We start from the raw sequence: 14,189 nt of genomic DNA on the forward strand, positions 1-14,189 counted from the left end.
GGTCGCTTCAGCCCTCGGTTCCCATCCAGGCCAGCCGAGGGGCTCCGGCTTTTCCCGCCTCTCGGGACCTCCGTGAGGCCGGACCCTGTGCCGCTGTCGGGGAAGGCCCGGTCGGTCTGAGCCTGGCGCGTCCTGAGAATGGAGCTCGGCAGGGAGCTTGGTAAAAAGTTTATCCTGGCTTCTGCGTCTGTATGTTCAGAGGAAGCTTTCTCTGAAAGCTTCTGTCCTTAGAGCGTCCAGGTCCGTGCCAGTTTGCTTCAGGTGGCAAAGGAGGTAGTTGAGTTCTTGGTGCTGGGATGACCGTTAAAACACTTGATGCTGGGCTCCTTTCTGACTTTCTAGGGAAAAGAAACAGTTGTTTGTTCACTAAACCCCATTTTTAACATACCTACAAATAATTTTAAGCTGTAAATTGTGGCTGGTTCCCTAAATGGTTTGATACTGCAGCAGAGTAGAATCTGGAATTGATTTTATAGTTTATTTACTATTTACAAGTACGTGTCTTATTGTTGACTTTTTTTTTTTCTGTGATTGTAGGTACTTTTAAAACAAATACTATAAATAGGGCAATTCAAGTGTAGTGCATGTAATGAATTACAGTAATTGGATTGTCCTTTTTCATCTGGGCTCTGGTTTGGGGTGGGTTTGGGTGATTTTGGTTGGTTGATTTGTTTTTGTTTTATCGTGTTTCTTCAACAACAGGTGGATTTGTAAATAATCCTCTGTGCAGTGAAATGGAAGGTCTGAAACCCCATTTGTTACTCTGTGGAATTCTTGTTAGGTGTTTTGTTGGCTTTGCTCCTTCAATTAAGAGGTCTGTGTCTTCTGTGGAAAGTAATGTTCTTTAACAGTAAATTAACATCAGGAACTTAAAAGGAAGCTGAATATTCTGACTCGTCCTAGGTATGTGACTTAAAGCTTTGTATGAACTATATATGTTTGAAATAGAGTTTGTCTGAGACAAGAGCTGCCTGAGGGAACAGTGTCTGCCACATCAGTTGGAAACTGTTGTTACCATTCTTGAAAAGTCTCTTAGACTTGAATATCAAGAACTTGGTTTGTTTTGCTGTAGTTTTATTTATTGGTGTGTACCTATCTGTTCAGGACACTTTGGTGGCCTTTAAGGAAACAGGTTTTTGTACAGTTCAGTAGTATGAATAAGTACATTAACATGGTTGAATAAATAAGAGACCTTATTTATTCAAAATCGTATTTAAAAGATTTTATAACAGGAGAAAATGACTGTAGTGTGATGTTCCCTTTTGTTTTCTTGCCACCTCACAGCAGGCAACCTGCTTGGCTTGAAAGAGGAAGATTTCTGTTTAAGTGAATTGAAACTCCTTAAAAGTACTGAACTTGTATTGGCTAAACCTTCCTCTCTCTGTAGGCTCCTGACTCTTTGCTGTGATAAACCAGAAAGGGAGTATTCAGAGTAAAGCTAATGCAGTAACCATTGTCTGTGTGTTTGTTCTGTTCTAGTGGAATTTATGTGGAGAACTCCAAATTAGATGGGCCTCTGTTACAGATCTTATTTATGAACAATGTCATTTCTAGGTAAGTACTCTGCCGGAAAGCAGGGATCCAGCATGTGTAAGGGTTGCTTGGGAAGACAAATGCCACCGTGCTGAATGTCCACCCTCCCTCCCCCCAGCTACTTCTTCTCCCACCTTTATATGCTGAGCATGACACCATTTGGTCTGGAATATCCCTTGGGTCAGTCGGGGTCAGCTGTCCTGGCTGTGTGTCCCCCACCAACTCTTTGTGCTGGTAGGTTGGAGTGAGGCCTTGACTGTGTAAGCGTTGCTCAGCAGTAGCAAAAACATCCCTGTGTGTTACCAACACCTATTTCCAGCCCAAATCCAGAACACAGCCCACACAAGCTGCTAAGAAGAAAATTACCTCTACCCCAAACAAAACCAGCACAATGGTAAATACTGAAAGAAACCCCAAAACCAAGAACACTTCAACCAAGCAAATAAAAGCATTTGGCATATGTTTCAATCTTGTTCACATCTTCACCTCTGTATACTTCGTCATTACAGGCAGTATCATCAAGAAATTGAAGATTTTATTTTTGGCTTAGTTCAGAAATATGAAGAGCAGAGGAAAAGTGAACAAGAGAAAACACAGCTCACTGTTAAGCCACAGGTACTTAAAAACTCAAATTGTTATTAGGTGCTGCTTCTCTTGCGTCCTTATTGTGGGAATATTGAAATACTACCCTGCTAAATAGCCGAATTCCAGATGTTTTTTTCCTGTTAATTGCTACGTATCTATGAAATAACCATTAAGCAAAGGTTGTATAACTCTTTGTTCCAAACGTAGAGGACCAGGACAAAGAAAATACCATTTGTGCACATGAAGGTGCTTCTCTGAATTTGTTCCTGGTGAAATTTGTGTAAAAGCAAAGTAATAAGTTGATTTAAATAATCTAGAAAAGACCATAAGGTATGAACTTATTGTGTCCTTTTCTGATAGTATTTGGCTCAACTTTGAGCATATGAGAGCGTAGATGAACAACAGAATCTGGAAAATTCCACTTTCTTCTCAGTTTGGAATTTGGAGTTATACTTGACATTCACTTTGAATAAAAGGGTGAAGTGGCACATTTCTCTCCATCTTTCTCGTAGCTTTTGAGAGAATAAAGATGATTTCATGCAGTATATTTCTTACCAGAGAAAACATTGGAGATGAGCTGTGTCATTCTTTGGACTGTGTCATGATTAATGTAAACATCTCCATCCTACTGTTTAACTGTTTCCTGAAAGAATAGGAGCTGTATTCCATATTCTGTGCCTTTCACATACGTGAGTAATTTAGGAACTCTTCTATTTACTGTTATTTTAAATGAGCTATTTGCATTTTTACTTCTCATGTCAGCCCTCCAGTATTCTTTTGGAAGAGGATGGTAAAGCAGCAAGCTCGAGTTCTAAAAAAGTGAAAGAAGCTTTTAGTGTAAGTTCTTGACTATGTTCTCTTCAATGGTAGGTCTGACTCTTCATTCTACATATTTAATATACACTGCCATTAAAATAAGCTCTTGTTAAGTCTCATTTATCAATGGAATAGCAGTTAAGTTCAGCATGTTTTAGCTACATCATTGGAAAAAATACGTATTTCTACAGGTGTGGGCATGTGTTACTTGTAAATTCTTACAGAGTGGGGGAAAAAAAACCTGGAAGTATTTCAAGCAGTGTAAATTTATAGAAATGCTGCCAATCTGACCTAAATACTGACACCTTTCTGACAATTTTCTGACTTTTTTTCTACAGGTTGTAGGAAGTGTTCTGTATTTTACCAATTTTTGTCTTGATAAACTGGGACAGCCTATATTAAATGAGAATCCACAGCTGACAGAAGGATGGGAAATACCTAAGTATCCTGTTTGTTAAAGGGGTTTTCCGTTTCTCAAATCCAGGGAATGCCAGTGGGTAAATCGAACTCCAGTCCTGTTCAGTAGATTGTGCATTTCTGTCAAACTGTATCAGTCATTAGAGATGAAAAGTTTTAATGAGTCATTAATGGCTTTTTTTTTCACTCAAACCATTCCAGTATTTTATATGATTGGCTCATTGATTTTTAGTGGGCTTGTGCTTGGGAAGACTGAATGCCTTGTCCCCATAAATACATCTTGTGACTTTAGGATTTTCCTGGGCCAGTCTGTAATCAGGTTTGGAATAACAGCTCATTCCAGGTATGAATAAGCTGTTCTTCCTCTATAAAATCTGCTATCCAGTAGCAGTTCCTTATTGAAATCTAAAGATACCAGCAAGTTTTCAGCCACATTCTCTCCCTAGATGGACAAGAAATACAAGTAAAACCAAAAAGGTTTGTATTATTCTTAAATATAAAGTTTTGAGCTGAAAAGTTCAGATGTACACTGTGATTATTCCCCAGTATACTAAACCCTTGAACATACGTAAGCAGTGAGTTTAAATGGAGTAAACCAGTGCTGAGCTTTGCAGTCAGTGGGTTTCTCTTGTTTATTGACTTCCTTTAGGAAGGGCCTAAAATAAACTTGTAAAAACATTCTGAAGTTTACAGCCAGTTCTTGGGTTGTTTGTCTTTATAGTGACTGCTTTGTCATCCTTGTACTGGTGTACTGTCATCATGCTTACTGGTTTGTAGAACAACTCCTGTCTGATTTATTTCATAGACTTTTTAAGACTGGTCTTAGACTTGATTGTAGAGCTTTTATGGGAGGGAAGAAGTGAAACGAGTTTCCAGCTGGCAGCTTGTGTGGTCTTCATAATGTTTGAAGTCACTGATTTCAGATGCGGTGAAGACCAGGCAAGATTTCAGTGGGAATTGCAAAGATAAAGGGGCATGCTGGGTTTGATTAGAAATACTGCCTCTGAATGGAAAGCACATTGAAGGGTTATGCTCATGATACAGAATGGTGATAAAATATTTTGATCACTACAGAAGGTTTCTGTTTGAATACTATGTAAAGATGAAGCAGAAGATGCACTTCATTTTATCTTACTAGAGGCTTCAAGAGGTTGGAGGGGGTGTGTTTACCCTAGACACTGATTGTTGTGTCACCTTTTTGTATCCTCTTCTGGTCCCCATCCTATTTTTATAAAAATGAATGTTCAGAAAGGAAGTATTTCATTAACATCTTGTAAGAGATTGGAATTTTCCCCCATAATGTTGAAAGTGTTTGCTGCCCTTGTATGAATTTACAAGGAAAATCAAGCTTGTAGCCAGCTGCAGTTCCATTCCAGGTTTTCAGTGCACAATTTCACTATATGCATAACTTGTCCAAACTGTGGACCAGGACTTGACAAAGAAGTAGTCATGCTCTCCTGCTTGTTTCTACTGGTAACCAATTCTCAGTATTGTAAAAAGGGTCAGACCTCTGATGAATCAAGCATAAAAAGAGAAATAGAGGTATTAATGTACTACAGGTGTGTTAAATTGAGGGGTTCCTTATCTGTGCTGTAGAGTGAGAAGTACTGTTTTAACATCTTCACTTTCCTTCCTCTGGACATAACATAAGCTTTAGTATGTAGGGTTTGTTTACATTTATTGTCACTATCTAAGCAAATGTCTACATACTTAATCAGAAGTAGAAACCCTTCAGTGAATACTCTTTCTGCAGCATGATGTGAGAAGAAGCTTTTCCAACTTTAGGTCACTAAACTGTTGTATCAGGTTGCCCAGAGAGGTTGTGCAGTCTCCACCCTTAGAGATTTTCAGGGCCCAACTGGATAAAGCCCTGAGCAGCCCGGTGTGATCTCATTGCCAGCTCAGCTTTGATTAAGGCACTGGATTAGAGATCTGTTGAGATCCAGCCTGAATTATTCTACTGGCTATTCTGTTCCCTCTTAAAGCCGTAGATCTCTATTATAGGGGATATAAAAGCTCCAGTTCTGCCTGGAAGTACTACTTTTCCACTGTAATTTTAGTTCTCTTTTTTTACTTTCCACATTCTGTCATGTATTCTTTCCCCCCCAGTGCTGTGCCTGTGTTTTCTCATTTCTTGTGTTCTCCTTAGGACTGTGAAAGAAACAATATTCTGTTACTCTCTCTTGAAGATTAATAAGTCAGTTTAAGAGAAGCAGAAGACAGCACCTGAAATCAGCAAGCAATGCTTACTTCTTTTTTTTTTCCTCCTTAAGTTTAAAACTAGTAAGATTTAAAATAATCAAATGCATTTACTGTTGCAGAATTGTAAATGGCTTCATTTCTTGTGCGTTTTTTAAGCAGGCCAAAACCTACTTGTTTCAATTGTGGTTCTGAAGACCATCAAATGAAAGACTGCCCAAAGGTAAAGTCTACAGCAGTACTCAAAAGACTGCTGCTCTCCAAGAAATGTTCTGGTGTAACCACACTATTTTGGGGTCAGGACGTGTACAAATGGTTATTTGTCTCTGTTGATTAGATCTTACTGGTCATAATTAATCAATTCTAACATGCTAAATCTGAATGAATTAATTTTGTAGTGTAATAGTTTGAATATTCCCTTTAATTTATGGAGGGACATTTTTCAGTCTGAAGAGTCTTTCCTCCCGCTTTAGAGCTCCACTAGATCCAATGCAAATAGTCTTGGGTTTTTGCTATGTACTTTTTATTACAACTGTAGATGTATCACATTGGCTGTGTGATAAATGATTAAGTATGCTGAGGGCAAGGAGTACCAATTTTATGTTGGGTGAAGGAGTGCATAAGCTGTAAATTGTCCACATCTAAACTTCCCAATTGTATTATCTTTAAGCCACGAAATGCAGCTCGTATAAGTGAGAAGAGAAAGGAGTTTATGGAAGCTTGTGGTGAATCGAGCAATCAGATTTTTCAGCAGCGTTATCATGCAGAAGAAGTAGAAGAGAGGTTTGGAAAATTTAAACCAGGAGTAATTAGGTATCTCTTTTTCTTCCATTAGTGGTTGCACTGCTTTTCTGGAATAGCTTTTCTACCTTTGGAGTGCCAGATGTTACTTTCCAGATTCCTGTTAAATCCATCTGCTACTCTTAACTCTGGGTGTATTATATTTGTATTTGTTTGCTAAATAAAATAGTTTAATAAATTGCAGAGATGTTTTTCAAATGAAAACTCATTAATAGCTTAATAGTCCTGCCCCTCCCGCAGAACTTTCCCGAATGCAGGGAGATAAATGTTACTCTCTGGCTACTCAAATTGTAAATATATTCCTAGTAAACTAAAAATGCATGCCAAATTCTGAAAATGTTGAGCTTTGGCTGTCCCTTCCTCTCTTTTTCTCTCTATTCAAATTGTTTAAAAACCAAATCATAATATGACTATAGCAGTCTCCAAAGAAATCACCAGTAAATTAAGTGTTGCATTAAGTTCTTTTCTGTTGTGGTAGCTCCATTTAAGGCCATGAATCAGAAGTAACAAGTCGAGTAAGTTGTTCTCAGTGTAGAATTAATTCTTATAAAATGTTTAAGCATTTGAGAAATTAAAGTTAAACATCAGAGCTGGTTTTGACCTAAAATTGTTATATCTGGGATTGACAGGCAACATGGTTTGAGCTAAAACTAAGTTCTTTTAACTTGACATTTAACAAAATGCTCATAAACTCCTTTTGTCAGAACTCGGTTATGGATTGTATTGGAGGACATCTTGTTCTCTGTTTGTTTTCTTGACTTAGTGGGGAACTTCAAGATGCACTTGGGGTCACAGATAAGAGTCTGCCTCCATTTATCTATCGCATGCGGCAGCTGGGTTACCCTCCAGGCTGGCTCAAGGAGGCTGAAATGGAGCACTCGGGGCTTGCGCTTTATGATGGAAAAGGTAAGGAATGTGCTGTGGGAATGCAGTTTTCAGTGTGCTATTTACTGGCTGCACCCTGTTCAGGAGGCCAAATACCTAGTATGGAAACCATCATGGAAGTAGGAGAAAGTTGTAAATCAAGTTTCCTTTTCTAAAGTCATGTAAAAATACTCCCCTTTCTTCTAGCTAAGATGTGACAGTGAAACAACTTCTGTAATGAGAATGAAACAACTTTTGTAATGAGTGCACTGCATAGAGGAAAACTCTCAATGTGGTTTCACTCTAATGAACCCTTGCTATTAGAACATGGAGTTCCTGTGAAACTCTGCAAGGCTTGTGCTTAGCCTCTTGTCAAATTCCCTTTTTTTAATAAGCTTCTCATGTTTCATGAAAGAAACCATAACACTTTCTGAAGTTCAATAATTTACTCTTACAAAGTGAGACCACCAGCAAGCAAAGAATTCACCCCTTGAAATCCAATTTATCAAGTCATTTACCAGCTTTTTACTAATGACCAATATTTATGCTGCATCTCAGAGAACAGCCAAATTCTGAGGCGAGTAATGGTAGTGAAGGATAGTATTGTTATAAATACCCAGTTAGGCTTCTGGGGAAGCTTCATGCATGTATCTGATAGATTTGGTCACTGTTAATGCCTTTGTGGATCACAAAGCCTCTATTAATACTTACATTCCAAACCTCAAACCCATGTTGTTAAATCCTGTGGATTTTTTTCATTAACATTCTTAATTAGCAGCAATAATAATTCTGTTTCATTATAGGTGGTAGTGAAGCAGATGAAGAATCTCGCCAACCAAAACGCACCACTTATGATGTCTCAAAGTTGATAAACTATCCAGGCTTTAACATATCCACTCCAAGTGGGATCCCAGATGTAAGTAGCTGTCCTCTGCCTTCTAAACAACGTGTTGAGTAGCAGTAACTGCATTTTGCCAAGTTTAATGAAAAATCTATGACAGCTGCTGTTGAACTTTACTTTCAAAAGCATTTTAAGCTGCTGTTAGTAGTGAACTTCGTCACTGATGTCCCTGCCTGCGCATTAAAAAGCAGCGCTTGGGCATTTTCTTTTCAGCTTTACATTTGTCCCTTTAGTGGCCTCCAAACGTGATTTTTCATTCAGTTTGCTCAACCTCCAGGGTTTTTTTCATTCAAAATTAACAGTTTTTCAAAGTAAGCCTTTTTTGGTCTCAACAGTTATTTCAAGGGGAAGTTTGTAGTGGTTTTACAGATGTTGGAGAATCGTTGCTATGAAATGGTCAGCCAGACATTTTGTAAAGGTGATGAATTTCATTTCTTTTAATGATTATTCCTACCCAGTTGTAGTGCATCACATCAGTTTGTGCTCACAGGTGAAAGTATTTCGGTTGTCCAGAAGTTCCTATTAAAGACCTATTTACTCTTGATAAATGAGGCTTTTGATGAGAACTTGAATTCATTGTGGCTGGTTAATCTCTCAGCACTTCTGTTGTGTTATCAGCCACATACGCAACATCATTCCTTTTCTTTCCCCCTGTAGGAATGGCAGTTGTTTGGTTCCATCCCCATGCAGCCATCTCAGCAGAAGGAGGTTTTTGCTCAGTACCTTTCCAGTTTCCATGCGGTGAATATGTCTCATTGTTATTTGCAAAATTATAAAACTGCCTTGTAGGTCCTGTAGCCAGTGATGAACTCGTGTTTGTATCTTCTTGGGTTTGCACAAGGGGATGGGCTTTCTTGTTGACACTGCCAGGTGTGAAATGCTTATCTGTTCTAACAAAAAGCAGCTTCTTGTTCAGAACAAATGCCATGATTTCAATGAATATAAGCAGATCCCAGTTGTGCAGTATTTTTTAAACAGCGGTAAAAAAGGTTGCTATAAACTTAAAACCAATTTTAGTTCCAGACCCTACTAAATGAAAAGCTATTTGCCACAGTCGTGGTTAAGAGTGATCTTATTACGGTGATGTGAGAAAACACATGGTAGTCCTGTCCCTTATCATCTCAGGTCCTCTTTACTGTGACTCTAGCCTAGTGTTACCTACTGCAGAATACTTCCACTTAAGAATGAGACATGCAAGCTCTGCTCTCAGGCCTGAAGTGTAATGCTGTTTGGAATTACACAGTAAATTCTTAGCCTGCTAGAAAGGGATGTGCAATACTTGAGTTGTCATGGTCTCATGAGATCAAACTTGCTTGTAATCCTACGTTAGGAATGCAGACAGTCTTTTCTTTTGCCATTTAAACCTGCACAAGCTTACAGTTCTGTTCAGTTGCATTGAATCTCTCAAACTTCAGAGTTTACACACTGGGTCAACCAAATGATTGTACAGTTACGAAATTGCTTTAAATATGTTCTTATAGCTGGAAATGTTACCTTATACAATTTAATACTAATTTCTTTTGGTTTCCTGGATAATGTCTTTTCAGCCAAGTCCAAAATCAAACAATAAAAGGCCTGCGTCTGAGTCACGGTCTCATCACTCAAAACAACCAAAAGACGACAATTTGGAGGCACCCGTAACTGACATGGAAATAGATTCTGGTAGTTATTCTGCAATTATTTATATTCTTTTACTAGTTTCAATTTTTATTTTCAAAATAACTTGCTCTGAATGGAAATGTCAGTGTTCATAAAGAGAAGCCAATGCGTTATGGGGGTAATTAATGTAACTGCTAACATATGGTCTCAGGGTCCTACTGTAGTTGCACTTGGGCCTCTCTTCAATAAGTGTTCTCTGTTGCCGCAATTGTCCTATCTTCTAATACCAAGCAGGAGATTTCAAGTGTGTGCTCAGAGCAACTGGAACGCTAGGTTACAAATTCCCATCTCTTTACTTCAGGTGTGTATCCCAAAGAAACTGCTGTTAAGGAAGACCTCGAGATCCTTAAATATTTGGATGAAATAATATAGGAAGTTACAAGCTCACAACTTCTTAAAAATAAGTCAAACTCACAGGAGGATTTAGTGTTGTTTAGATGTTAGAATAGCTGGAGAAAATTTTGGATTTCCTTATAGGAAATCCTTCAGTTGTCTCAGTGTGGAATAAGTTTGTTCTCAAGACATTCAAGAATGTATTTATTTATTTTACTGAATAGCCAGCAAAGCTAAAATCCCAGAAAACATAGTTTCAATGGACATTAAAACCTTCAGGAAGTTTGTTCTATCTCAGCTGAAAACCAAGGAGAAGACCTAAGTCTACTACATTATCAGGATATTGGCACTTTGAATTTTGTCTTAATCCTATTTCTGATTCTAACAGGTGTCTTTTTAATCTGTTTCTAGATCTGGAAATGTCACAAAGATCTCAAACCCCGAGCAGTTCTCAGTTCCAACCTCCACTGCCACCAGGGCATCCATCGATGTCAACTCCTCCTCCTTTACCTCAGGGAACACCTCCACAAAATCTTACACCACCTCAACCTTCAACCCCCACGTGCCATCCTCTTTCTAGGACTGCTTCACCATCAAATCCTTCCAGTGAGACTCCTGAGCCAAAAATAGTGGACGCGGTCATGGATGAGGATACTCTGACCTTGGAAGAGCTAGAGGAACAGCAGCGTTTAATCTGGGCAGCACTTGAGCAGGCAGAGAGCACTAACAGTGACTCTGATATTCAAGTTGATACACCTTTAGCTGGAAATTCTGTTACATCATCACCATCTAGGAACGAAGGAGATCTTGTTGCAGAAGTAAGGTCACCTGAGAAGGTGGTTTCAGTGGAAACAAGGCTTTCTGATACCAGTGAACAGCTACCAGAAAGTGAACATTCTATGACTAGTCCCAATCCAGGAGATAGTTCACTCACCTCCAAAGAGGATCCTGCTAATACAGATTCTGAAGGCTTGCTGGATAACGCCAGGCCTGCTCCCAACTCTGAGGTTAAAGAGGGAGAAAATACAAGTGATAATAAAGCAGTCAAAAGCACTGCAAAAAACTGCAGTCTTGTTCCTGATATGAGCAAGTTTGCTGCAGGCATAACACCATTTGAATTTGAAAACTTGGCAGAATCCACAGGTGTTTATCTACGAATAAGAAGCGTGTTAAAAAATTCCCCAAGAAACCAGCAAAGGAGAAAGACTTCATCTTAACTGGTCATCCTTTGTTCCGTTAATCCAAATCCCTGCTTCTGTTTCTTTCCTCCTCCAGTTTCACAAACTCTGAACACTTTCCTTATCCTTTTGTGGCAAGGAGAGAATCTTGACAAACACAAGTCTGCCCCATTCTTCATTGGAATTGGAGTCAGTGCAGGGCTTCCTTACTGCCCTGGACCACCAGTGTGGCCAGAAAATACAGAAGAATTTCTCCGGATTGCATCTTTCCACTGAGGAATAACAGGACTGTTGATTTGTTAAGAGTGATTCACTTGCCCATACATGAAACTCGGAAAAAAAAGAGGAGTTTGTGGTTTGTTGTTCATTACTTTGGCTGAGATTTATATTGTCCTTGAGTCTGAAGTGGATTGGTGGGTTTTATAGCTGTCCTTTGTACAATAATCTATGCTTTATACATTTTGCTAATTATCTGGTAGATAAGTTTAATATATTCTGGATGTTTTTAAGAAAGGTCTACCATGAAGATTTCCCCCATCAAAAAGCTTGGCAGTTGGATGAAAATGATCAGGGATGACCAGCATCAGCTTCACCAGTTCAAGTATTTTTATATATTATTTATGTGGGTTGGTTTTAATTGCCATTTTGTCTTTTGTACCATCGTCCTTTGTGTAAACTTGCTGTACATACGTGTCCGTGGTTGTGTACAGAGGTTTAATAAATGAGCTTTTATATGAAGAGGTTTTTTAATTGGAGTATTAAACCATCAAACTGCTGAGGTTTTTAAAATTAGATCATTAGAAAAACAAACTGATGAAAGGAGGATGAATCAAGTTCAGTATTTTAGGAAGGGTCACAACTGTTGGGTTCAGGTTTTCAACTAGAATCTTGCCATAGCACTCATAATCTGAAGAACTGCCCACTTCTGAAAGCTTCAAAGTGTTACAACTGCTGATTTCTTGTTCTAACGCTTTATTTCCCTTCTCTTGGTTGTCTTCAGAGAGACCTGTAGATGAAAGGACTGTACATTACTTGGATTGCCAACAGAGGGAGTACTGGCTTGACTTAACAGTATCCATTGGAGCTGGCAAAGCATTTGGCCTTGGATAAAGCAGGGGAAAAAAGTCTTCCTAGTCAAGTGAGATGAAAATACTTTGGTTTACTGTGCAGGTGTATAAGGAAAGACTTCTGAAGGGATGACGTTCAGAGGTGGTTTTGATGAGATAACTTCAGAGCCTGAACTTACTCTTTAAAATGCTCAGCTTTGCAGATTATACATATTTCCTAAAGATCATAATCCATAAATACACTCTGCATTTGAATGCTTAAGAGAACTCCAGCCTTTTTTAGTTAAAGCCTTTATGTTTACTTCCTTTTTTTTTTTTCCCCTGAACTTTACAGGAAGGGAAAACCAAAGTGTTCTTATATATGAACAACTTGTCTTCCAAGAGACTGAAAGACCTTTTTGCAGCATCTACCAGTTCAGGTTCTGTGGCTGCATTTGGAAAGCAAAGTGGTCGAGGTAAATGTTCAATTATACGTGCTAAAATGAAAGGCTTTTTTAAAAAATATATATATTTTATAGGAGAAATAGTTTTACTTTCTCTAACAGGGGTGGATAACAACATTTTTACTCCCAAGGAGTTAAAAGCTAGTAATGACACTTTACACAAGCCATTATATGCTGTGTGCTGCATCATTCACATGTGAATGATAATGTGATGCAGGGCATGAGGTAATGATTTCAAGTGTACACACCTTTTGGGTGTGTTGAGGTGCTCATATTTTAAACGTGCAGTTCCCTCTCCACGCCTTAGATCTTTTTTTAATAGCTCTTGTGAAATGCTGCTTCTTTAGTAGGACATGCAGCCTAAACTTGTCAGGAGTACTTGTGTACTTCTGCCTTGCTTAGAGAAACCACAAAATGAAGGTCATCTTTATATGCTTAGTACCCTTTAGTGCTCTGTGTGTTCACAATACACTAATAATAAATCACCCTTCCACCTAACTGCTCAGGGTAGATAAGCCTTCAATGTTTGTACAAATTCAGATTCCCATTAAAGTAGCTGTTAATTTTATTGCTTCCAAGATGTATACAGAAGGTATTAGAGTAAGAGAAAAGTGGAATCATTTCAGCAACACAGCTTTTAATGTAATGGTAAATTCTAGTTTAAATGTGTTAAACCTTTAATTTTATGAGGCTTTGAATTTTAAATTGTTCAGCATTTCTTCTCACTTTGGTCACTCCTCAATTTGCTGCACACAAACTACTTGGGGATATGTTTTCCATTTTTGGAAGATGATGTCTTCTGGTATCTAAAGCAAATTTGAGGGGATTGAGGCAGGAATGGACCGTGTTTGGGTCCACACACATATCCACTGGGCTTTTTGTCCATGCTGTGGGCATGTTTGTAATTACTTTTGTCAGGTATAACTACTCAAATGGGTTTTGGATATTGCTACTCTACAGATCACTCTACAAGGTCTGAGAAAAAGCTGAATAACAAAGTATTTCTGGTCCTTTTAAATCCCATTCTCATGGTGATGGGTGTGGCATAATAACCTAGATTAGAGCTTACTAAAGTGAATGAGTAATAAAAATCTGTAATGAGGTGGGTATAGTGTGAACAGGCATCACTCACATTTTCCCACAGATTCCTGTTGGCATGGTACTTCTGTTTGTTTCTAGCATTTGGAACAGAAGAAGTAGTTTAAAATGCTTGCGCACATCTAAACCACCTCAACTGTAGAATACTCAGTGTCACTCAGGTAGCTGTTGTCTCTTTAAAAGATTTTAACTTCTAACTTACCTTTTTTATAACCTAACTCACAGTGCTTAAAATGCCATGGAAGGAGAAATAGCCCAGATTCTAGAAGATACCTGAAAGACACGTTAGCTGCTG

At 38.5% G+C, this 14,189-nt stretch overlaps 1 protein-coding gene across 1 annotated transcript; it reads left to right on the forward strand.

The window, feature by feature from the left end:
* The first annotated feature begins 871 nt into the window (after positions 1-871).
* ZCCHC8 (zinc finger, CCHC domain containing 8) lies at positions 872-11,325 on the forward strand. The gene is made up of 13 exons (XM_010023301.1): positions 872-903; positions 1,480-1,554; positions 2,043-2,148; positions 2,881-2,955; positions 3,273-3,376; positions 3,763-3,828; positions 5,713-5,773; positions 6,221-6,363; positions 7,115-7,257; positions 8,019-8,131; positions 8,774-8,857; positions 9,664-9,778; positions 10,520-11,325. The coding sequence occupies exons 2-13, from the start codon at positions 1,535-1,537 to the stop codon at positions 11,323-11,325; spliced, it is 1,836 nt and encodes a 611-aa protein (XP_010021603.1). The 5' UTR covers positions 872-903; positions 1,480-1,534.
* Positions 11,326-14,189: the final 2,864 nt, after the last annotated feature.

Source organism: Nestor notabilis, unplaced genomic scaffold, assembly GCF_000696875.1.
Source record: "Nestor notabilis isolate BGI_N333 unplaced genomic scaffold, ASM69687v1 scaffold22701, whole genome shotgun sequence".
Classification (NCBI taxonomy): Eukaryota; Metazoa; Chordata; class Aves; order Psittaciformes; family Psittacidae; genus Nestor; species Nestor notabilis.

What these genes read in the sequence shown, in the direction of transcription:
- ZCCHC8 (XM_010023301.1), top strand. Translation starts at nt 1,535, where the DNA reads ATGAACAATGTCATTTCTAG. An exon ending in AAGTGAAAGAAGCTTTTAGT is followed by an intron (nt 2,956 to 3,272) that starts GTAAGTTCTTGA and finishes TTTTTTCTACAG; the next exon opens with GTTGTAGGAAGTGTTCTGTA. An exon ending in AAATGAAAGACTGCCCAAAG is followed by an intron (nt 5,774 to 6,220) that starts GTAAAGTCTACA and finishes ATTATCTTTAAG; the next exon opens with CCACGAAATGCAGCTCGTAT.